The sequence below is a fragment of the Zosterops lateralis genome (genome assembly GCF_965231275.1).
Source record: "Zosterops lateralis genome assembly, chromosome: 1".
Lineage (NCBI taxonomy): Eukaryota > Metazoa > Chordata > Aves > Passeriformes > Zosteropidae > Zosterops > Zosterops lateralis.
The window spans coordinates 49,378,058-49,402,189 of NC_139762.1; the positions used below are offsets into that span (position 1 = coordinate 49,378,058).

Genomic DNA, 24,132 nt, shown 5'->3' on the forward strand with positions numbered 1-24,132 from the left:
GTGGCATCATGCTCAGCAATAATGGAGAGGAGGGGACTTAGGGGATTAACCTTCCCTGTCTTGGGGACTGGGTGGGCATTATTTCATGTCAGGGAGATGGTTAATGATTGCATTTGCATCACTTTTTTTATCTTTCTCTCTTCTTCCAGGTCCCTTTTGGTTACTGAGCAATTTTTATCTTGACCCACAATTTTTTTTGCTTTTACTTCTCAGTTTTCTCTTTTCCCATCCCACTGGAGGTGGGGGGATGCAAGCACTTAGCTGCCCATTGTGGTTAACCCACACCACTCACCCCAAAAAAATTCTTTCTATCGTTATTTCCAGGTACAGCTGTGGCTTTTACCTGTGCCAGTTAAGGCAGGGTAATAGACAACAGTTTTGTTTAATGGTCCTCACGCTTGATAGACTTTGCATAATAGGCCCTCAGTTAGTCCATGGGTTTTGAGTTAAAATTGTTTATGCTGCAGGAAGATGTTGGGCAATAGCAAGACGTGCTGTGCTGGTCTGCACGGCAGTTCTTTTGGATCATTAACTTAGATGTCAGATCTGCATGCCCGAGGTATCTCTCGGGTATACAAAGTTGGGTATAGTTGCTAAAGCCTGCAGCAGATGTCTCAGTTATTTAAATGAGCTACAGTTTGATGTTTTGGCTGGGAAACTCCAGTTCTGGAAAAGGATGAGAACTTGTGTTTTGGTCAAAATTCCTGCTGCCTGGAAAGGGGAGGGTGTGCCTCCTTCTGATCTCAAACAGGGAGTTCAGTTCCAAAATTTCTTGGTGCAGGACACGTTGGAAAGTCCTTCTAAAATACTTGTTGCTGCTTCTGCTATACTGTGAAAAAACCAATCTTTTAAATATCGTGTAAATACCTTTTATTTGTACTTGTACTTTTAGTATATTCCAAAAAAAAGTAAGATTCAAATATAATTCCAGGGAATAATATCACACTGAGTAGAAGCATAGCTTTATTAAAAAAAGAGAAAAAAACCCCAAAATTCAGCTACTATTTGGAAAACCACCAGTTCATGTGTATTCCTACTTGAAAAAACTCCTGTGTAGCTGACTTATTTTGGTATTGTTCTTGATAAAATAGTTTGTCAAGCTTTCTGATGATAAAGAATTGAAATCTGAAAGAACTAGACAAAAGACGAGGTAGAACCATCTTTTAGCACTTCCTTTCTTTCCTTTGTTCTGTTGCTTTATTTTTTTCCTTTTTTTCACCTTAATAATGCTCATACCATGCAGTGTAAAAAAGTCCTGAATATGTTATGAATACACGTGATTGGCTGCCTGGAGAAGTAGTATTTTTAAAGTATATACTGTATTCACATTGCTCAATAAAGTGATGATTTAATTTGCCTGGGATAAATGTAAAAATTACCCCTCTAGCATGACTGGTCACACCTCCCCCAAGTAGATGGGACCTCTTTTTTCTTGAGTTTAGTTTTTATCCAGGTTTTACATCTTTTCTTGGTGCTTCCCTGGAATTAGCAAGCTGATGGTTGGATTACAGACATCATCACGGAATGTTTATTTGTTTAAAGGCACAGTGCCATCCCTAGCTTGCCTCATCCTACCTCTGTGCTCACAAGAAAGCCCTGATTCTTGGTATTTCAGCCTCATCATGAGGAGTACTGCAGAGAAAATACATCAGTAATGTTTCTTGCTTTGCCTGTAAATTAATATACTTAAAAATATCTACTTTGCTCTGCTGTCAGGAGATCTTGCAGATATTTTAGTCCTGCTTTCAGCTGGGATAATTTTCTACTCAGCAGCTGGTACAGTGCTGTGTGTTGGATTTAGTATGAGGATAATGTTGATAACACACTAATGTTTTATTAGTTGCTGACCTGTGTTTGCCCTAAGTCAAGGACTTATCAGCCTCTGATGCTGCCCTGTCAGCTGCAGGGAGGTTCAGGAAACTGGGAGGGGACACAGCCAGGAGAGCTGACCTGAACTGGCCAAATGGATATTCTGCACCCTAGAATGTCATGTATATAAATTAATAGGGAAAACTGGCCAGGGGCTGCTCCTCAGGAGCTGGCTGGACATTGGTCAGTGGGTAGTGAGCAATTGCACTGTGCATTAATTGTTTTGTATTTTCTAAGTTAATTATTAGTAGTATCAGTATTAGGATTTTCCCTTCTTTTTCTGTCCTGTTAAACTGTCTTTATGTCAACACACACATTTTGCTTTTTTTCCCTAATTCTCTCCCCGGTCTGGGGAGTGAAGGAGTGAACTGAGGTCTGTGTGGTGTAGTTGCTTGCTAGACTAAATCTTGACATTATGTTAGCAGGTTGCAAAGGTTGCAGATTTTATGTGTTTTGTTACAGGCTTGTTAATACCTGGATAATAAGTAAATCTGTGCATTCCTATTTGGTGAATTAATCCTACTTAATTGCACTGAGATTTGTGAGATTCATACAGGTTTTTACAGGTAATGGAAACAGCTTTTAATCATAAAATCAATCTGTGAAGAATGATTCTACACAGCACTTCAGCATTGGATATTTTTCTTGTCTGTTTCTTGTGCGTTGTTTCTAATACATGTAGCTGGTTTTCCTCTTGGTTTTCCTCTTTCCTCCTCCTTTCATCTAGCTGCGTGACCATGTGATTAATTTTGTTTAATGACCCTGATTTTACAATTTTAATGATGTAATAGTTTTTCAGTAAGTTGCAGTTGATGTTAGTTTCAACCTTTGTTTTCTTTGGCCACTTCGTGTGTTTCATTTTAATAACTGTCTGAAGTCTGATTCAAGGTCATCAAGCATATTACCATACTCTGTTACAATATTTTCTTGCAGTAAATAAGTTTCTAAGCTGTTCTGTATACAGTAGATTGTTGAGTATCTGTAGAGAGGATCAGGACAAAAAAATCATTAAAAAAGTGAAAGTAAATGAGTTTTGTGTTGAATGGTTTGACATTTATAGCTTCATGTATTTTCTTAAGCATACAAATGCTGTTTTGTTTTCTCAGATTTTTTCCTCCTGCTTTGAGTATGTGCTCACGCATTGAAATAATTTGGAATCTTAATTTAAAAGATACAGCTAAAACTCAACTCAGGGATTAAAAAAAAAAAAAAAAAAAAGCATACCAGTGGTAGAATCTGGTTAGCTGAAGTTTATTAAAAAGTAGATGAAAAGTTGGAGAGGCATAAACAGCAAAGATGAGGCTGTCACCAGAACTCTTTTTTACTAGTCCAAATGCTGGAAATAAAGAAGGATGTGCTCTTTTGTCCTCCTTTTCAAAATATGCAAAAATTAAGAGGAAAATTTAAGTCAGTTTTAGGGAAAGACGTGTCTCATAAGTCAGTGGCTTTTGTTTTGATTAATAATTATTTTTTAAATTAATTTTTATTTTCTAAATTTTTTTGCTTTTCTTTAGGATGGATCCCATGACATATGCACAGTTGAAGAGGCAAGCTGGGAACCAGGATTTTAAAAATGGAAATTACTCATTGGCCATAAAAAACTATGATGAGGCTCTACAAACACTTGGTTATTTAATGCAATGGGTCTCGTAAGTATTCTTGAATTTTGAGATGTAAACCATAAGACAAGCCTGAAATATGTAAATATGTACAGTTGCACAGTTAATTCAAAACTATTTCTTGACCTAACATTTGATTTTCTTGTGTCTTTTTTCTTACTCTTCAGTGTACCAGTTTTATAGTTATTCTGTTCCTTACATATATGTGAGATTAATTAGTGACTTAAATCTGAATATTTTTACGTAAACATCAATTATAAATTAGTGCAACTAAAATTCAAGTTAATTTTCCATAAACTGCACTGTTTTTTGTTAAATTCCTTCTGTTTCTTAGCTGACATGTTGTCAATTAATCCTGCTGTAATTTTGCCATATCCTGGCCTGTTGTTACATGAATCATCTAATTATCTGTAAAATTATTCATATGGGTTACTTTGTTCTTGTTACTTGGTCCTTCTCAGTATTCTGAGACTTGTTAAAAATAATTTCTCAGCAGAAGATTCCTTTGGGTATTTCTTTCCAGATGTTAAATGCTTTTCATCAGTTAACACAAGTTGGTAATGTTATTAATGATTAAATGGTTGAGTATTATGTTAACTATTAAGTATTCATTACTACTGTATATTAACACTGCTGTTAACCTAATTTAACACTGGCCACTCATTTATTTTAAATGTGGATTTTTCTGTTGACGTCACCAAATGGTGACATACTAAAATGCATTGAGGTTGTTTTTGGTGACCAAAATGTGTTTAGTACTCTTTCCATCGCACAGCTTCCATTCATGTGTCTGTTTTCCCCCATTCCCAGCTGCTGGCTGTCACTGAGCCATATGCAGGTGTATAGAGGTGGTCTCAATTCTTGCTAAATCCTCAAACTTCATTATTCCAGTGGCTTGGCTTTCTGCTTCAGAAGAGACCAGGTTATCACAATGGGTATCACTGAGGTATCATTAGGATGTCTCTAAGACATTTTATAGCTGATAATCAATTATCTTTATTAATTAGAACTACTTTTTTTACCTCTAATTTTGTTAGGTGGGTGATATGTGTAGTTTTTTCATTTATTCATATTGCTAACTATAAAGTATGATCCTTTTTCAAGAATTAACAGTAATGCTAAAACCTTATCCTTAGGTGTTCCCGGGACATAGCTGTGCTGTTGTGCAACAAGTCAACTGCCTTGTACTGCCTGGGCAAATGGAAGGATTCACTGGCTTTAGCCCACCAAAGCTTACAGTGGGATCCAGAGTATGTTAAGGTATTCAGATGCTTAAGCTGGCAGATTTTGCATGCCATCCTTGCTGCTTTATTTTTCTTTTTTTTCTTTTAAATAATGGCGTCATTATCTTCTTTTTATTGTGTTTTTGCTTTGATGCATGATGAGTAAATATAACATAAAATTCCAGAATCAGTGTTTGATTCTATATATAAGCATCAGATTCACAGCTGTCATAGTATTTTTAATGAAATGAAGCAGCTCCCTTTTGCACCAGGAGATGCTGGTTCTCTCTGGGTCCCAATGAGAAAAGTACCAATGCTTTCAAGAAATGTGACTATCAATATCCCAAACAAGGGTTACTTGTTAATAAGTCTTCAGTTCCTGGGAGTGGTACTTGGTGATCCAGGTCATATTGTATTTCCAGTGGACAGAACAATACGCTGCACTTGGCTTGTGATTAAATACACAGTGATTAAGTACACCTTGACTCTGATAGCCATCTCTTAGGAATAAGTAGGAGTTGTACGGTATTTATGATTTGGAGTCATACTCTTGGATTGGCTTTTATGTGCAACAAACAGTCTTCTGGTCTAACCACTGAAGACTCTCAGAGCCTTTAGTAGAACTTCTTTTATTTAGATATGGTAAAATTGCATTCAAATGCCCATTTAACTTGTGCTGTGTTGCAACATGCCAGTTAACTGATTTGAACTAATTAACTCCAGTGTGACTCTGAGCTGGTACAATCTAATTCAGGGTGAATATAAACACTTTCAGGTGCTGTTGGCTGAGGAATATATGCATTGTGGAAAATACTGCAAAATGCAGTGACATGGAAACATAAATACATATTCTGGACCTTGTGACACAAAAAAACCCCAGTCTTGTCCAGAGGAGGTTAAAATATAGCTGCTGAAAGTATGTCTTTCATCCTGTAGTTATTTTCCAAACTTTGAATGCCAGGATTTCACTTTTAGTATCTGTGATAATATCAGCAACCTATTGTGAATTTCAAGGAATTAGAATAGAATAGTTTATTTCACTTTTTTTTTTTTCTTAATCTGTAAGAAGCTGTAGAAATAGTGCTATATGTCGTTTTATAACATAATGAGAGCATTTAAAAAATATTTTTTTCTATTGGTAGTAAATATCTCTGAATATTTTCTCAGCGTCTTTTTTTCTTCTTTTTTTACTTCAGGCTTATTATAGAGCTGGCTACGCATTCATCATGTTATCAAAGTCTTACGAGGCAGTTTCTACATTCCACAGAGGTCTTGAAATTCTCCTGAATTCTTCTGCCGATCAAACTCAGATTGCTGAGTTCATAGCAGGAATCTTCATAAGTGTCAATGGTAAACTCAAATTAAGACCTTAATTTTTCTAAGAGCTTTTCAATAGTGAGGATGGCACTTGTAGCACGTTCTTTTGTGAGATTATCCCTTTGATCCTTTAGGGCGTCAGTCCCGTTTGAGGATTATGAATATATTGAGGATATGGTGAACTTGGTCCAGTTTGTATACAGCAGATGCCAACAATCTCAAAACACTGCAGGGAAGTGAGTTGTCTCATGGGAACATGTCAATTATGGAATAGTTAGAAAAGGTCAAAATTTAGTCAGGAAGAGAAGATTGGAGATTTGGAGCTTCAGATCCCAGAGCCTTTAGGTGGGTTTTATCCAGACTACCCTGCTTTTCATTTAGCCAGGTAGATTTGAAAATAATTAGAAGATAGGCAGTTAAAACTTTTTTACAGTGCAGTGTATTTCAGTGTGGAGGACTTTCCCTCAGTTGGTAATGGACAGCAATGAAAAGAGGAAATGTGGCCTTCCTGTGGCACTGTATGAGTTTTTTCAGCAATGTCCATAGTCTTGTCTCCCTGCCCTTTCCTCAGTCTCTCCTCCTCTACTTGCTTTTTAGTCTGTTTAGCATGCTTTGTCTGATGGGCCTACAGTCATGCCAGGAGATTTCAGGTTGTGCCTCTGCTGCTTTTTCTTCAGCCCGTAGCTCCATGTTAATGTCCTTGATTAGTTGTTGCAGAGTCAGTGGTTGGTTGACCCATAAGTGGAAGAATTGCCACGAGGTTCACAATGCTCTGAGGCTTTGAGGTGTTTCTTGAGAGCAGGAATTAATTTTTTCCTCTTTGTTTAATGAAGTCTGGCCACTAATAAACAAGGTGTTGAATAATTTTCTTGACCAGCATTTCTTAAGCCCCCACTGGGCAATCCTGTGGGTATTAACCAGTGCTACAATTATTGCTGTGCAATGAAGTAATTTAGTTGTACACTCCAGCCTTTGAAGTGCTGCATATACCAAATAGTTTTCTCTATTGCTTATTCTTGCAGATGAACGAATCTTGCCACCATCTTTCCACCTTGCATATAGTGATATTTTCCGTGCACATTTCGATGCAGTGATTTGGCAAGCAGTGATAGAAAGGCTGGCCCAGAAAGGGAAATGGCGAGTAAGTATGTCACCATGTCACTGCGTCACCTCCCACTGCATGTTGGGCACTCACGTCTTACCACTTCAGCATAAGCTCATGTTACCTTTAAAAGCCAAAACTATGAAAGTATATTGCTCCCTGGTTCAAATGTCTTGATTTTTAAGACTTGGAAAGATGCTTTTAGTGATAAATAGTTTCTGAAACTCATTTCTGAAAGGGATATGATGGACTTGAAATCCTGCTTGTCTCTTGCTGCTCTCTGTTGTCTCTCTTATAGTAACACGTAGAGTCACTGTTCAATAATATTCAAATTAAGGGGAAAAATACGTATTTATTTGTGGTCCCTTTCACTTTTCCTTCCATATGACAAGCTGGATTTTTATGAAAGACCCACAATATAGGAGCATCTCAGTGGAAGTGCATAGTTGTTGAACAAAATCAGATAATTTAGAAAAAATCAGAAGGTGGATCAATTATTTTAATCCTCTCTCAAGTAACTGTGGAAAATATTGATCACTGTCACAGTTGCACCTGTTTGGGGTGTTGATGGTGAGGTGCTGGCAGTAGGGGCAGCGTGGCACCTGTGAGGAGTGGCCAGAGCTGTGTCACTTCCAGCTGGCTCTGACAGCCCTATGCTCGGGCATGGCTCAGCCAAGGTGGGGGTGCCTGAGAGAAAATGTGTTTTAAAAAGGGCCAAACCCTGCCTGGGAGACTGAGGGGAAAGAGTGAGGGAAAGTGCAGCCTGTCACAGGCAAAATGGAAGCTTCAGTTGGGGTTTATCAGGGAAACCCTCCTGTTGAGTCATAAAGTTCAGAAAGGACCCACTTGATTCCTAAGCTCCTCAGAGAGGTGCCTAGGTGTGGTTGGATGCAACCCAGACTTGGTGAATAATTTACATTTGAAGGATAATTAGTGTGTAATTGAGCCTTTATATGACCTTGTCCCACAGGATTAAGGATGACAACCCAAATATATCTATATGAATAAAATAAATAACTTATTTAAATTTATGATAATGATCGATCAGACTAAAATAGTTTAATCAGAATTATTTACTACATGGTACAGATAGTTACAACAGTTAGTAAATACTATATAATAATATATACACTATGTAATAGTGTACTATTTATTGAAGCAATATTGAAGCATTGGTATTAAAGATAGCAAAATATTTATATAAGTAGAGATTGATGTTACTCACCCATGCCAGTGGCAATGAGCAAACCTCTTTTGCTCAGCATCCAGGAGTAACCTTGAGGGGAATCTCCACTCAAGGAAGGAATCTCTGCACACATACAGGAAGGGGTGTGTTAGAAGACCCTGCTTTTAAAAGGTGTGACTCTGCTTTTACAGTATAAAGTGACTGTCAGTCATATTTCTAGGTTGGCTGTGTCTGCTTAGCAGCTTTAGATAAGTTATCAGTAATATCACCTGTTGGTTCCTTTATCAGGAACTTTGCTGTGTCATCACTGGTGCCAGTTTCTGTCAGGAAACATTGTTTTTCACATCCTCAGAACGTGTAACTTTGGGATTGATGAGTCAGGCTGGTCTCGGCATTCTTTAGTACCTCAGGCAATGTGACCCTCCCTTCTCTATCTATCACTGATAACTTTTACAAACAAGGTAAAGTTCAACCTCTTTTACCACCATGTAGGGTAGAGTATCTTGCTACACTCTGCTTAGGCAGAATAGCTTGTGGAGGGACCATGAAGGAACACCTTCTGACAGTAAACACAATCTGTGGAGGACCTACACTGGAGCTGTGGGCTCACTGGAGCACCACATTCCCCATCCAAGCCCCTACTCTGGGCACAGACATCTTTGACTAGATCAGATTGCTTAAAGGCTGCCTGAATCTGGCCTTCAACACTCTTAATGATGGGGCATTCCGAGCTTTGCTGGGCAGCCTGTTCCAGTGCCTCACCACCTGTATCGTAAAAATCTTTTCCTTATGTCCAATGAGAACATACTCTCTTTCAGGTTAAAACTGTTGCCTCTTGTCCTGTCACAAAGGCCTTGTGAAAAAATCTTTTTTCTAAGCCCCCTTTTTATGTTGACCTTATTGCAGTAAGTTTTCCCTGAAACCTTCTCCAGGCTGAATAACCCCAACTTCCATCAGCCTTCACCACAAGAGAGTTGCTCCATCCTGCTAATGATTTTTGTGGACCTCTTCTGGACTCATTCCAACAGGTCCATGCCTTTTCTGTACTGGGGACCTCAGAGCTGGATGTAACATTCTAGGCTGGTCTCAACAGAGCAGAGAGGTAGAGTCACCTCCCTTCACCTGCCGACCATGGTACTTTTCATGCAGTTCAGGATACTGTTTGTTTTCTGGGCTGCAAGTGCACATTACTGTCTTTTATCCTGTTTTTCATGCACCATTATCCCACAGGCCCTTGCACTTGACCTTTTTGAACTTTGTGGGGTTTCTGTGGGCCTGCTCCTCAAGCCTGTCAGAGCCCCTCTGGATGTCATCCCTTCCCTTGAGCATTATCAGCTGCATCACTCAGCTTGATGCCATCTGCAAACTTCCTGAGTGATTGAGGGCACTCCACAATCCCACTGGCAATGAAGACAGTGAATGTACTGGTCCCGGTACAGGCACTTGGGGGACACCACTCACTACTGGTTTCCACTTGGACACTAAGCCATTGACTAGAGCTCTTTGGATGCAGCCATTCTGCCAATTCCTTATTTATCCAACAGTCCACTCACTAAACTGATATCTCTTCAGTTTAGAGCTAAGGCTGTTGTGGGGCACTGTATCAAAGGCCTTACAGGAGTCCAGGTGGATGGCATCCATAGTCCTTTTCTTGTTTTCTGGTGCAGCTGGGTGGGTTTTCAAGGAGAAAGGCAAAGTATTTTAGAGAAACTGAGAAAATAAAATAAAGCAGAAGAAGATACAGTATTCATTTCCTGCTTTCTGCTTGGGATGTTGGTGTTAGCTGGGCAGTCTTGTCCCCAGTGTAAAAGTCCATTCCTAAAGCAAAGGGTTACTTCCAAGCACTGGAAGAATTCCAAATATTGAAGAATCTTTTAGGGCCTAACCTTTTAATATGGTTTTTATTTCTGAGGTAACTTCCATCACTTGTACCTTTCTGCACTCCATTGTGTATTGCATTAATTCAGTTGAAAATTCAAAATGGAGATTCAGTTGTGATATTACAAAAAGATCTGAAATATTGTTAGCCTGTGCTGGCTTTTTGACAAGATCTGATGAGGCAGTGAAAAACAGAGTTTTAAGTGTGTTTATGAAAACATTAATGTCTGGGGTTTTTTTCAGTCTTGTCTGTTGTTGTTGTCTGAGAAGCAAGAGCTGCCCCGTGATCTCAGAGTTAACCAGGTATCCCTGAAGAGTCTCTTTGAGGTAAGTTCATGTTTTTTATTTTTTCTTTGTATCTGTTTCTTCCTGATAACTTTAGTGAGAGATTTTCCATCTTGAACCAAGAAAAATAAAATGAAAAATAATACATGTATGTTACATGATCACACTTTGTCTTCTATTTGTTTGAAAATTTAACTTCATGTAATGTAATATTTCTGAATTAAATTTAGTATTTTCAAGGTATATTAGAATTATGAAGGTGTAGTTGGAGGCTGTCTGTGAGCCAAGAGCTGCTGGGAGTTCATCAGCTCTGCAGCTCAGGAGCAGCCAGTTTCCATAGCAGTGACATACCAGTGCCTTTCTGAAGGCATCTCACACTGTTTGTGAGAAATTGAGAAATTCCATTGGGCTTTACCACAGACACCTAGAATGATTCAGGTTGGAAGAGGTGTTAAAGATCATCTAATTCCAATCCCCTGCCTTGGGCAGGGACACCTTCCACTAGAGCAGGCTGCTCAAAGCCCATCCAACCTGGCTTTGAACTCTGCCAGGAATGGGGCACCCACAGCTTCTCTGGGAAACCTGTTCCAGTGCCTTACCACCCTCACAGTAAAGAATTTCTATATTTCTTAATTTCTTCCCTGACAGGAACTTTAGAAGACATTAGCTGTAGGCTACACAGTACCTCTGCTTTGCATTAACTGACTGGCAAGTTGAAGTTTATTGGCATGTGAATGTGAGACTCACAAGCTGAGAGCAAAATGAATCTGTTTATTGCAGAGTTTAAACGGTACTTACACACTTAGTGTGAGAATCCTTGTTTAGTCCTTCGCACGCAACCCAGTTGCAGGCCTGTAATAAATCTGTGGACCTGACAGTCTGTTAGTTTCTTCAAGGTTTGCAGGCTTCGAAGAAACAGGATGCCTTTCCTGTTCTCAGATAGTGTGTATTTTCTCTCATGCTCCCCAGGAATTTCCTTCAATGTCAGGTTTTGCTGTTTCTCACAAAGGTTTAAGTCATGTTGGTGGAATATACTAGAATTTGCCCTTTGGCTGTTACAGTCCTTGTGGTACTTTGGTCATAATAATTTCAAATTGGTGCTTTTTCCATAATTGTATTTCAGTTAGGTACCTGACAGAGTGAGCAAGAGTAATTCTGAGGACAGTGCAAGGGAAATTATTGCACATCTCCTCATAGGCTTGTTTTTAGAGATAGCAGAAGGAATAGTGAATGGATATATGAAAGCGTGTCTTGGTTGGGTATCTTTAGGCAGGTGTGCTGTGCTAGCACAGGAACTCTACATTGGCAATGAAGCGTGGCAACACAGTAGAAGACTGTCTTAGCAGACTGTTCCAGCAAAGCAAAATGCCTTATTGGGACAGGAAAAATGGGCAGACTTTACAAAACAGTATGGCCCTTTGTTTGTTGAATTGGCCCAACCAATCTTACCTGTTCTAGTGGGCTTGTTGTACACATGGAAGGCTGAAAGAATCAAGATGAAAAATCCCTAAGTACCAATTCTCTTTGCGAGAATTTGAAAATGTGGCTTTCTGACAACTCGAACTTCCCCTGCTGCTGCTACATTCTCCCTGTAATCTGTCGTATTTTGATTTGATAACTGTGCTCAAAGAGTAACTCTTGCCAGTCAAAATTTGGCACGAGGTATTAGAATAAAAGATTTATTTGTAAATGTTGGAAGCAAGTGTGAAGACTGCTATTTAAAAAAGATGACTGACACAAATGGACAAGTTTTGTCTGAATACTGTTTCCGACCACCTCCTCATGTCCTGATCCTTCTGGCATATTGTCTCAATTTCCATCTGAGCTTCCGCTGCACACCTCCAGAGTATCCAAATCGCTATACCTCTTGTACACTGTCCTTCACATTCATGAAGCCCTTGCTAGAACATACTTTTTAAGTTCAGCTGGCTTCTGCTCAGGCTGTGTGCTTTCTCAGAATCAAGGTTGGAAGAGATCTTCACAATCAACCCAGTGCCACCATAATCACCCCTAAACCCCAAGACCACATCCAGATGCCTCTTAAACATTGAACACTTCCAGAGATGGTGACTCCACCACCTCCCTGGGCAACTTGTTCGAGTGTCTAACCACTCTTTCAATCAAATTTTTTTTTGTAATGTCTGACCTCAACCTCTGCTGACACGACTTAAAGCCATTTCTTCTCCTTCTTTTGTCATGGAGGTGGTGAAAGAGACCAACCCACAGCTGGCTACAGCCTCCTTTCAGGAAAATGTAAAGAACAGTGAGGTCTCTCCTCAGCCTCCTTTTCTCCAAGCTAAACAATCCCAATTCCTTCAGCCTCTCCTTGTCAGATTTGTGCTCCAGAACCTTTCACCAGCTCCATTGCCTTTTTCTGGGCACACTCCAGCACCACAATGTTTCTCCTGTAGTGAGTGGCCCGGCACCGGACACAGGACTTGTGCCAAGTACAGAGGGATCGTTGCCACCCTGGTCCTGCAGGCCACACTTATTCCTGACATCAGCCTGGTGGGAGTGAGTCCACCAAAGGAGGCCACCAAGATGAACAGAGGAACAGAGCACCTCTCTTATGAGGAAAGGCCAAGAGAATTGCAGTTGTTCAGCCTGGAAAAGTGAAAGCTTTGTGGTGACCTAATTGTGGCCTTCAGTACCTGAAAGGAGCCCACAAGAAAGATGTTTAGAGACTTTACAAGAGCACATGGTGACAGGACAAGGGGGAATGGATTCAGACTGAAGGACAGTAAGTTTAGATTAACTATCAGGAAGAAATTCTTTACTCAGAGGATACTGAAGCCCTGGGATGGGCTGCCCATGGAAGTTGTGGATCCCCCATCCCTGGAAGTGTTTGAGGTTGAGTGGAGTTCTGAGCAGCCTGATGTAGTGAAAGGTGTCCCTGCCTGTGGCAGGGGGTTGAAACTAGATGACACTTAAGGTCTCTTCCAACACAAGCCATTCTGTGGAAGTCTGTGAAATAAATAGTTACATTTTACAGTCGCTATGGCTTGTTTGTTGTTGTTCCACTGATTCTTGTCATGAAAATTTAGGAAATATTGAAAAAAGAAATGCTTTTTATGTATGTAAAAATGATGTGTTGTAATTGTTCTCTTTGCTACCAGACATCTGAGCTGTATGGTCGTGGTGAGAAGCTGCAGGAAGTAGCAGAGTTAGTCAAGTGGCTGATTTCCATTGGGGCGAAGGCCGAGTCCATCGGGCTGTACCCGCTGCATGCTGTCATCAGACTGTGTATCAAAGCAAGTGAGTGACATCTGCAGCTGGAATAAAACAATGCTGGCTTTCATCAGAGAACTGACAGCTAGACCTTTTTAAATTAAAAAAAAAAATGTCCTGACAGCTCAGGTTAGATCATCTGGGTATGACCTTGCACATGCCAGTAAAGCAGTCTCTTAGAAATGTTGTAAACACTCTCTTTGATCACCCATGCCTGATAGTGGTGGAAACCTAATATAATTGTTCTTTTCTGTGTTTCGAAGCAGAAGTGTGATTGATATGGGTCTTTTGTAACCTGAATAGATCAGCTTTAAAAAAGGTACAGTGTTTATTTTTGCCATCTCAGTGTGGAGCAACAGGGTTTTTTGTGTGTAATAGAGTCATGGATCAACCTTAGATTTGCATCTTACCACTCTAAAGGGGAGAAAAACCCGAGGATCTGTTTCTTTAAGTGTGCTTTTTTATCATTTCAGCAAAGAACAATCTCTTCAGGTGGTTACTGATTTCGAGGCCAGAGCTGAAGGATAGGATCAACCAGAAAGACAGAGATGGACAGACCCTGCTGCATATTGTGGCCTCTTCCAGTGAATATTCACAGAAACGCAGTAAATATTTTTTTTTAGTGTGTGTATTGTTTTGTTTTCATGTGGAAAAATCTATAATGGATGAAAGTTTCCGACCCTGGTGTTAGCTATTTCATGCTAAAGAAGAAAATGAGAAGATGTCTGAATGTGGACTTGGAGAAGCAACTGATATTTAAACATTTCAATAATTCCTTTTAAAATTATGACCATTTTCTTTGCTCTTTGGTTTGTCTAGCTAGGATTTTCTCACAAGTATGCCACAGTTTTTTTCAATCATAGAAGTTACCTTTTAAATTTTGATGTGCCCTTGAAATCACATTAGACCACCTGGAGGCCTGAAACAGAGTTTTAAATCTAACAGCAAAAGGCTGTGAGTTGAACATTCCTAATAGTAATTTTGAGTCAAAATTTGGAATGTATTGGGAATTCATTTGCCATAGACATGTTCGAAGGAACAAGAATTTTCAGTCATTTATATACACTATAGCAATCCAATGTTACTTTTATAGACACTCCCAAAAGCCTGCCTAATTTATTGCATTATGGTATAGGTGTTTTGTTCCTCTTAATTACCACCCAGAACATCTCATCTATCTTTTTTTTTAAATGGATAACCCAAGTTTTATCCAGCTAAAAAATGCCTAATTACGTTAGCTGTCCTGGTTAGACAATTATTACTGATTAAGTTTTCTGAGGTGTATAAGCCTATGAAGTGGCTCCCTTACTGCACCTGCAATGTATTAATCAAGTTTTCTGGGGTGTATAGGCCTTTGACTCCTTAACTCTCTCAAGATATCTTCCTTTTTCTATGGCATTTAATTCATCTCTAGTTACATGACAGCATTAAACAATCCTCTATTGTATTTCATTCTTCACTTATTAAGTTCTCTAAGGAGTATGGGTCCATTGAGTTCCTTTGTGCAGGTTGGTGTGGTAATTTCTTAAGGTTTTCTACTGACACTCAGCCAACACAGATCTGAATTAAAATCAGCCAAAATAACAAACATTCCTGAGTTAAGTAAACATAGTTAATTACAAAATTTTTAAAGGACCACAGAATTCCTGGATAGCTAAGATAAAACTTGCTGTCAGGCCTCTCTTGTTCTTTTAAAAAGGTGAAAATTTAAGGCCTAGATAGCAATGTGCCTTGTCAGAGGAGGAAAACGTAATGCTTTCCTTCTCAGCTTCTGTGGGATTTCGTTTTACATTACCCTGGCTTTTTTCCTTGTATTTCTTACTCTGCCCACGAGGGGGCAACAGGAAGCAAACATCAATGCCAAAGTAACACCAGACATTTGCATGCTTAAAGTTTATTTGGTAATATTCGTATGGTATTTATTACATAGAGAGCACATATTTTTAATATGTATTTATCTCTTAGCGTCTATGTCTTTATATATTATAACATTAGAAAACGTGTATCTTTATCTGTATCTATTAAAGTTTGTTTATAGCTATATATTATAAATATTATAAATCATAAAATCACAGAATCATTAAGTTTGGAAAAGACCTCTGAGATCTTCAAGTTCAACCTTTGACTGATTTCCACCATATCAACTTATGACACTGGAAGAATTTGGATTTTTTTTAAAGTTAAAATTATGTTATAAATTGTGCCAGGTAATTAAAAATAAAAAGGAAAACAGAACAACAGAACTCCTGAACAACGCGAACTATTCTTTCTCTAATTTTTTTTTTTTTTTACATTTATTGCTTTAGGACAAACAGAAGATGTGATCATGCTCCTGAATTTTGGGGTTAATCCCACTGTTCCAGATGCACGGTCAAGATATGTCATAGATATCTTGAAAAAGAACAAAAACTTTGATGCTGTAAAAGAAGTCAGCAAGCATATTGAGAAACACAGTTCCTCTAGGAAACAGACAGGTACTACATGCAGTGTGTGCTTTTCCTGTTTTAAAATAATAACCTTTAGGTACAAAATCGTTTATTTCAAATAAGTAATTGTGGGTGTGTTGTATGTAACTTTCCCTGGGAGTTTTTAGGCTACATCTCGATTTTCACGTGTGCATTGCTTATCAGTTTATTGGAAAACAGTGTATTTCATTGTGCTTGCATCTTATAGCTCCTGGCAAAGAAATTCCCACAGGTTTTTTTTTTCTTTACCATGGAGACCTCTGCTCTGGAAAAGGTTTTAGGACAGTGGTTCTCCATAGGAGGTTAACACCATACCTCTGTGGTAATAATGGCTTTCGTTGGCATTTTGGGTTGCAATGTCTTTTGTGGCCAGGATTTTTTTTTGGGTTTTGGGGTTTTCTTGGCGATGCACAGCCTGCAGCAGTTTTCTAAGCTTCGTGTAAATGAGAGGCTGGAGAATAAGCCTCAGCTTTACAGGTGACAATCTGACGTTAGTCCTTCTTTCTAAAAGGATTACCAACCTTGTCTCTTTCTTTGTCCTAAGAGGCAAAGCTACTGTTTTGTTTGGTCTTTCATTTACCTGAGTTCCTTAAGCATTTAGGAAATCCAAGCCAAGTTTTTTGGTGTGTGTTTAAGGGCATTTATTGGAACATTGCTTAAAATCTGCTATTTCCCATTACGTAAATATCTCTTAAACTTGTAGATAACATTTTGGTGTGGTGCATATTTTTGTTTTGTTTTTGAATTTTAAGAGGACAAATTCTTTTATAGGTGTATTTTTAAAATGGCAGTGGGGAATCAGACAAGCTCATTAGAAGTGTACGCTGCAAACATTACTGGGTTTAGTCATCTACTCTAAAAATTCTGAACAGTGATATAATTGCAGCATTTTCCTGCCTGCATACAGAAGCTGTTACAGTTTTAAGCCTAGTGAATTATGGTAAATAGAGTCATGGTTTTACCTCTGCTGCCAACTAAGTATCAAGCAGCAGTTCACTCACTTCCCCCTCCCTCCAATGGTGGGTTGAGATAAGAACAGTTTAAAAATGGAAATAAAGTAAATTACTACCACTCCTGTTATTATTGTTGTTGTGTAAAGGAGAAAGAGAGAGGAATAAAACCCAAGAAACACAAGTGGTGCACAGTACAATTGCTCACACCTCACTAAGTGAGGCCCAACCCATCCCCAGGCAGCAATGGTCCCTTCATGGCAAATTCCTCATAGTTTATATAATGGACATTCTGTGGTATGGAATGTCCCTTTGGCCAGTTCAGGCCAGCTGTCCCAGCCATGCTCCTTCCCACCTTCTTGTGAACCTGCTCACTGGCAGAGCATGGGACCTGGAGAAGAGCTTGTCTCAGGGTAAGCACTGCTCAGCAACAACCGAAACATGTCTGTGCTTTCAACAGTATCCTCATCCTACATCCAAAGCATGGCACTGTACCATTTACTAAGAAGAAAAATAACTCTTATCCTAGACAAAACCAGGACAAGAGTGTATTTGATGAAAGTATCAAATTTCCTGTGGGGTCAGAAATCCATCACAGGACTGGCATTGGCAGTAAGTGTTTCAGCCATCTGTTTTTAATCTGCCACTACACATTTCTTAGAGCCCTGGGATGTAATGCATTACAGTCTTGCCCTGAAAACATGCTGGCAAGGAAGTGGATTTTCAATTTCTGTAATGTTTTGCAGGAGAGAATGAAAGTGCCACAGCTGATACAGATTCTCTCCAGGATGTTCTGGAACAGTTTGTCCAGTTCTACAGGTGTGAAAATGGAGCAAATAATAAAAACGTATTGAAGGAAGATGCAGTTAAGCGATTTCTGAAATGGCTGTCTTCTGTGAAAGGTGCAGTGAGTCCCTATTTCTCCCTTTCACAAAACTTAATTGCTGTGAAAAATGTGTTTGGTGCTAGCATAAACTTAGTGCCCTTTTACCCTTCCTTCTCTTACCTGTTTCTGTAACTTTTATAGCTGGAATAATGTGCTTTTAATTATATTTAATGTTGTGTTTTGCACTTAAAATCAGTGGAATATGCACAGAATTCATGATGCATCAAAATGTTCAAACTTACTTGGCTGACAGCATAAGGATGGAAAGACATATTTTCTGTTCCTTACTTTCAATTTAACAAGTTAATTATGCTGAAATTAGTTTACAGTGAGGTGGATTTCATTATATGGCTTTGAGCGAGTTATGTTTTCTTGACTGTCTTGCAGAAATCCCTGAAGAAATCTCATGCAACATCTCCAGTGCCTGTGCTAACAGCTTCATAAAACAGTTACTGGGGAAGCAAATGTGGCATAAAGTTCTGCTGCTCCTAACAGGGAAAGCCAATGGGGAAAATCCATCAGGCAGAGGACTCTTGAAAACCTGCAATCTTTCAGATGTTGACATTGGCAACATTATCCAACAGTGTGAAAGACTGGATACGCAAATGCCCCTCATAAAATGCTTGCTTGAACGAGGAGGTGAAAAACTGTGATATTAATGTGCTATAAAAAATGCAGTGTGTTATTTGACGTGTTGGGGGCAAGATAGTCTCAGAAATACCAACACATGGGGGTTTTTGTGGCTCTGTATAAGTGCAGCAGCTTGTTGGAGTGCAGTGCATTGGCTGCATCTGCTGTGTGGGACATGGTGAGGCTAGTAAGGCTACATGAGTGGAAGATGTTTATCAAATGAAATTTGTCTGCTAGGGTTAGTAAAAGGCCAAGGACTGTTGTTGCTGCTGCACCTATGGTTTCTTTTGGGCCTTAATTTCTCTGTGTTCAGCCACAATATTGTCCTGATAGAAAGTGTTAGCCACAGTCTTTGAGTTTAGTCAAAATACACTTGTTATGCTGCAAGTAACTGACTACTTCATTGATTTCAAAGGCATGACCAGATGTCTTTTTTTTTTTAACTAGTGTAGACATCATCATACTTCTTGTTTTGCATGAGCTTATTCCTAGGATCCCTCTGGCATATTTCATTTAATCTTACAGCTTGATGTTAGCTATAAGTTATGGACACGTGGTCCTGTTGAAGCCTTTTGAATGCCAGAGGAGCAAGGAGGCATCTTGTTTCAGTCTGTGACTGACTGACTTGGAGAAAATATGTTCTGGCCTTTACGTCTTCCTGTCAAAACAGAAGGACTGGTTGCTCAGCTTAATGGGAAACAAGGGGAAATGATGAAGATCTTCTTAGTCAAAAAGTGTTTTAACAGACACATCTAAAAAGCTGGCAAAAAAAACCCCTGTCACCTGCCTGGAAATCAGCATCTGACTGCATCTGTTCAGAGCTTTCTGTAGTTAGCAGATTGGTGTATTAAATTTAAACCCTAATATTTTTCTTTCCTTCACACCAGCTCTGCCTGATGGTATTGGAACCAGCTCTGAAATACCACTAAAAATATGCCTCAGAAAGAATTGTTTTGAACTGGCATATTTGCTGCTGACCAAAGGCGCAGACCCTCTGAACCTCTCTGTAACACAAGGAGATACTGCTTTGCATGCTGCAGTTTTCATCTACTTAAATAATAAAGGTAAGGCTTTTGCTGTTGAAAACATCCCCTATTCCTTACCTGCCCATTCTGCTGCTGTAGGGACAGTGGATCAGGATGCCTGACTGTGTCTCACTCTGTTTATCAGTTTTTGTTCAGTCATAAATCAATAAAGTTTTGTTCAGGAGAGAAGTGAGTGAAAGAACTGTAGGGCCTACATAAAAATACAAAAAGTTAGGATAAACTGTGAAATTAAGCCTCCAAATCAGATTTTATTTTAAGTTAGGAAAAGAAAATGCATTTTTGAGTTGAAGGATTAAAATGATTTAAAATATTGAATTTATTAATTTTTAAAGCACAACATTTCATTGAATGGCTTTAGAGATATTAAAAGCACAGGTAATGCCAGTTGTCATTTTTAAATCAAAAGATTAAGAAGTCTCATGGCGATATGTTCTCTAAAGTATTTTTCACTGTGTAAAGTTTTTAATGTGCGATTTCTTTACAGTGATTTTGGCATGTCACTATTTTACAGCTAGAAAAGAAATGTTTCGCATATATTGTCTCATTTAAATCACATCTATTATCTGGATGAAGTCCAGATATGTAGAGTATATATGTATTTTTTTCCCCCCAGAGAGGTAACTAATCTGATTTTGTAGGAAGTTGCTCCAGGGACCTCAAATATCAGGAAATAATTGGGATTTCCTGCAGGTTATTTTAGCAAAGCAAAGTTATCTGCAGCAGATTACTTCTGGGTGCCTTATTAAAGTGAACCAAATGACCCCAGAGCACTACCTTGAGCTGCTTCTTGCCTGGATGACAGGTCACCAGCATCCCTTGGGTAGCAGTCAGGGCTGATGTTGGAAAATGAACAAATCTGTCTGTACCCGGAGGTTAAAAAAAGGAATGAAATTGACTGATGCTCTGGGAATACTTTGCTGCCTTTGTATTGTTTTCCCTGAAACTTGGGTAAGCTCAGTTTTGAGCTGTTTCATACAAGCATGTTTTATAAACATGAAATGTAGATTTTGTTCCTCTTTTTAAAAACAACTGATTTTAATTTACTAGCAGCAGAAAAACAGTATTGAAATTGTTGGCATACAATGCAGACTTTTAGAACAAGTTAGTTTATTTTCTGTTTGTTCTCCTGCTTTCAGATGGCACTGGTTTGAACATTCTGAACTATCTACTTGACCTTTTTGCTTCAAGACCATCTGACTTTCCATATCTTAGTCCAAACATACAAGATGATGATGGAAATACAGTGATGCATATTGTTTTCCAGAGAGGATTTTCAAAGCAGACTAAGAGAATAATAGAGTTATTGGCAAAATTTGACATTAACTTTAACATAAAAAACAAATCAGGAAAAGATGTGATGCATAGAATTAAAAAGAGAGACCCACTGCTAGAAGCCTGGAATATTGCTGCACAGGAAAAGAAGAGGCATCGCCAAGATAGAGCAGGGCAGTTGGTTAAAATATCTAAACCCATTCCAGCCTCTGAGATTTCACCGTCAAAGAGCACGGGATGTTCTTCATCTGGGTTCTCATTAAAGACACCATCTAGCAATGCAGTGCATAACGACTTGAAAACCCCATGTTCCATAAAAACAAAAAAGGGGCAGTTGGCAAAGCAGGAAACAGAAGGAATAAACAGCCCCTTAACACTGCAGGAAAGTCTAGTGCAGGCAATCACAGCTTTAATTCAACAACTGAAAGTGAGTGACACCCTGAAAAAGGATCATCCTCTGGTGCAAAAGCCATCTTCAACCCAGACTAATTCGGAAGAGGAAAGGAGTTCCTTGCAACCTTGTGGAAGCATGGCTCATCCTGAAAGAAAAGGGGATGATTGGGAGAAAAAGAAGGGAGTAGGGGAATTTAGTATGGCCCTGCCTAATGGAGAGAAGGAAGAACTAGAGGAAGAAAAGGGGAAAGGTCTGGATATTGAGGCACATGTGCAGGAGTTTGATAACATGACTTGGGAAATAGAGTGCACTCCTGAAATGCTAAAGACTTTGAGCAGTAAAGCTATGCCTCACTATCTGAAAGCTAAAACCATAATGACAATTAAGCGGCTTGGCAACGGGGAATGGTCTAGGGGCCTCCAGAAGCCACTGAAACACTTGAAAGCTGATATCCAGCTGTATGAAGCCAAATTGGGCAAAGGTGCAAGAATGCTATGGGAACTTGCGATTGACTTTTCTCCTCGTTGCAGTGAGAGTCCAGAAAAGATTATGGAGACAGAACAGACAAAAAGTCATCTAGAAAAATCAGGTAGAGTTTACACAGAAATAATTAGAATTTGGGCCATTGTTCTTGACCACTGCAAGCTGAACCGTGCCTTAGAAAATATATGCATTTCCTACAACCGTGGCTTATCCTGCATTTTGAGGAAAAAGCTCAAGGGTATAATCAAAGGACATCAGAACCACAGTGTGACAACAGAGAAACGTGTTCCACGTTGTTATGTTGAAGACATGGAGGCAGAAAAGTCAAAAGAACATACCATGCCTGAGTATTTCCCTCCAGCTAGTGCAGCAGAACTGGAATACAACATAATGAAATTTCACAGCTTCAGTACTAACATGGCACTTAACATTATAAATGATGTGCAGTCTTCTGTTGATTACCCTTTCCGAGTTGGGGAGTTGGAGTATGCAGTGATTGATCTCAATCCGAAGCCTATGGAACCAATCATTTTAATTGGGCGAAGTGGGACGGGGAAGACAACTTGCTGCTTGTATAGGCTTTGGAAGAGGTTCTATTCATACTGGGAAAAATCCACCTTGGCAGATGGACCTCTGTTGGAGAGGCAGACATGGCAGCAGAGACAGTGCAGTGAGGTTGAAGAAGCTGGTTCAGGGAAGGAAGAGAGTGATGATTCGAGTGAGGAGCAGGTGAGTGATGAGCAAAACCAGGACAGTGAGGATGAAAATGTTCCCGTGGGCACAGCTGGTGCAGAAGTGAATTCATGTGGTGACCATGAAGAAGACCAAATGTGTAGTGCAGAAGCATCTAACAGGCTGGAGCACCTGCACCAGATCTTCGTAACAAAAAATCCTGTCTTGTGCCGAGAAGTTCAGAAGAATTTCATTGAACTTAGCAAGTCTTCCAAGGTGACCAGTCACTTCAAGCCTCTGGACCCAAATGTTCACAGGCTACAAGACATTAAAGATGAAAATTTTCCACTGTTTGTCACCTCCAAGCAGTTGTTGCTGTTACTAGATGCATCCATGCCTGACCCATTTTTTCCAAGAAATGAAGATGGAAGTCTTAAAAGAGTAATTGTTGGTTGGAGTCCTCAAGAAGACTTGGTTGTACCAAATTGGCAGGATGAAGATGACGAAGGTAATCTTGAAGTGGAACATGGTGATGATGGAGGAGCTGCAGATGTGTGCTCTAAGGAAAGTGATCCTTGGACTTTTGTGACTTACAATGTATTTGCAAATGAAATATGGCCAAAAATGATAAAAGGTAAAAGCTTGTACAATCCAGCACTGGTTTGGAAAGAAATAAAATCCTTTCTGAAAGGCTCTTTTGAGGCACTGAGTTGCTTTGGGGGCAAGCTTACTGAGGAGCAGTACAAAAAGCTGGGCCGAAAGAGATCACCAAACTTCACGGAAGACAGGAGTGAGATCTATCAACTCTTCTGTCTTTATCAGCAGATACGATCACAGAGAGGGTACTTCGATGAAGAAGATTTGCTGTATAATTTATCTCAAAGACTTGGAAAGCTCAGGGAGCTGCCGTGGTCCATCCATGAATTTTATGGCGATGAGATCCAGGATTTCACGCAGGCTGAGCTAGCTCTGTTAATGAAATGCATCAATGACCCTAATGCCATGTTTCTAACCGGTGACACTGCCCAGAGCATAATGAAAGGAGTTGCTTTTCGTTTCAGTGACCTGAGGTCACTGTTTCATTACGCAAGCAAGAGCTCTGTGAACAAGAAGCAGCGTGTTAGGAAACCAAAAAGGATATATCAGTTGTACCAGAACTACAGGTCCCATTCAGGTAGAGTAACAAATTTATTTATGATCTGTGCCTGTGCTCTTCGGATGTCACTAATAATTGAAGTTTTCTGCTGGCCAGAAATTCAGTCTCTCTGTGGCCTGTTTTTCAAAAAGATCAGATGGACAGCTTTTTCTGATGTGTCAGTTCTGTTTTTTGACATCTCAACTGGAAAACCAAAAACAAATGTTTTTAAAACTGTCATTTTATGAACTCTCATTCTTACCGCATGCTTTGGCTGTGTTTGTGTGAGAGAAAATTTAAGAAACGATCATTCCCATTTCTGTTGTCCTCTCCCCAAAGCACTAGATTTTGTAGCATTGATGTGCTGCTTCTGCCTTTCTTGTTTCTCATTTGTGATCTTTATTTTGTGAGAATGCTGCCAAGCTGTTGTAGCATGCATGTTTTCTGATCTTTAGAGGCTGAAGAATGACATCCACTCAAATTGGCAAAAAC

The 24,132-nt window shown here is 39.4% G+C and overlaps 1 protein-coding gene across 1 annotated transcript in view; it reads left to right on the forward strand.

The window, feature by feature from the left end:
• TRANK1 (tetratricopeptide repeat and ankyrin repeat containing 1) overlaps positions 1-24,132 on the forward strand; it is a 50,309-nt gene that overhangs the window by 6,155 nt on the left and 20,022 nt on the right. The window contains exons 2-13 of the mRNA XM_083857024.1: positions 3,384-3,518; positions 4,625-4,748; positions 5,908-6,061; positions 7,051-7,169; positions 10,438-10,521; positions 13,596-13,734; positions 14,181-14,312; positions 16,014-16,181; positions 17,869-18,024; positions 18,396-18,647; positions 19,526-19,702; positions 20,821-23,679. Coding sequence (XP_083713150.1) covers positions 3,385-3,518; positions 4,625-4,748; positions 5,908-6,061; positions 7,051-7,169; positions 10,438-10,521; positions 13,596-13,734; positions 14,181-14,312; positions 16,014-16,181; positions 17,869-18,024; positions 18,396-18,647; positions 19,526-19,702; positions 20,821-23,679 — 4,498 coding nt within the window. The 5' untranslated portion in view covers position 3,384. The remainder of the gene's footprint in view (positions 1-3,383; positions 3,519-4,624; positions 4,749-5,907; positions 6,062-7,050; positions 7,170-10,437; positions 10,522-13,595; positions 13,735-14,180; positions 14,313-16,013; positions 16,182-17,868; positions 18,025-18,395; positions 18,648-19,525; positions 19,703-20,820; positions 23,680-24,132) is intronic.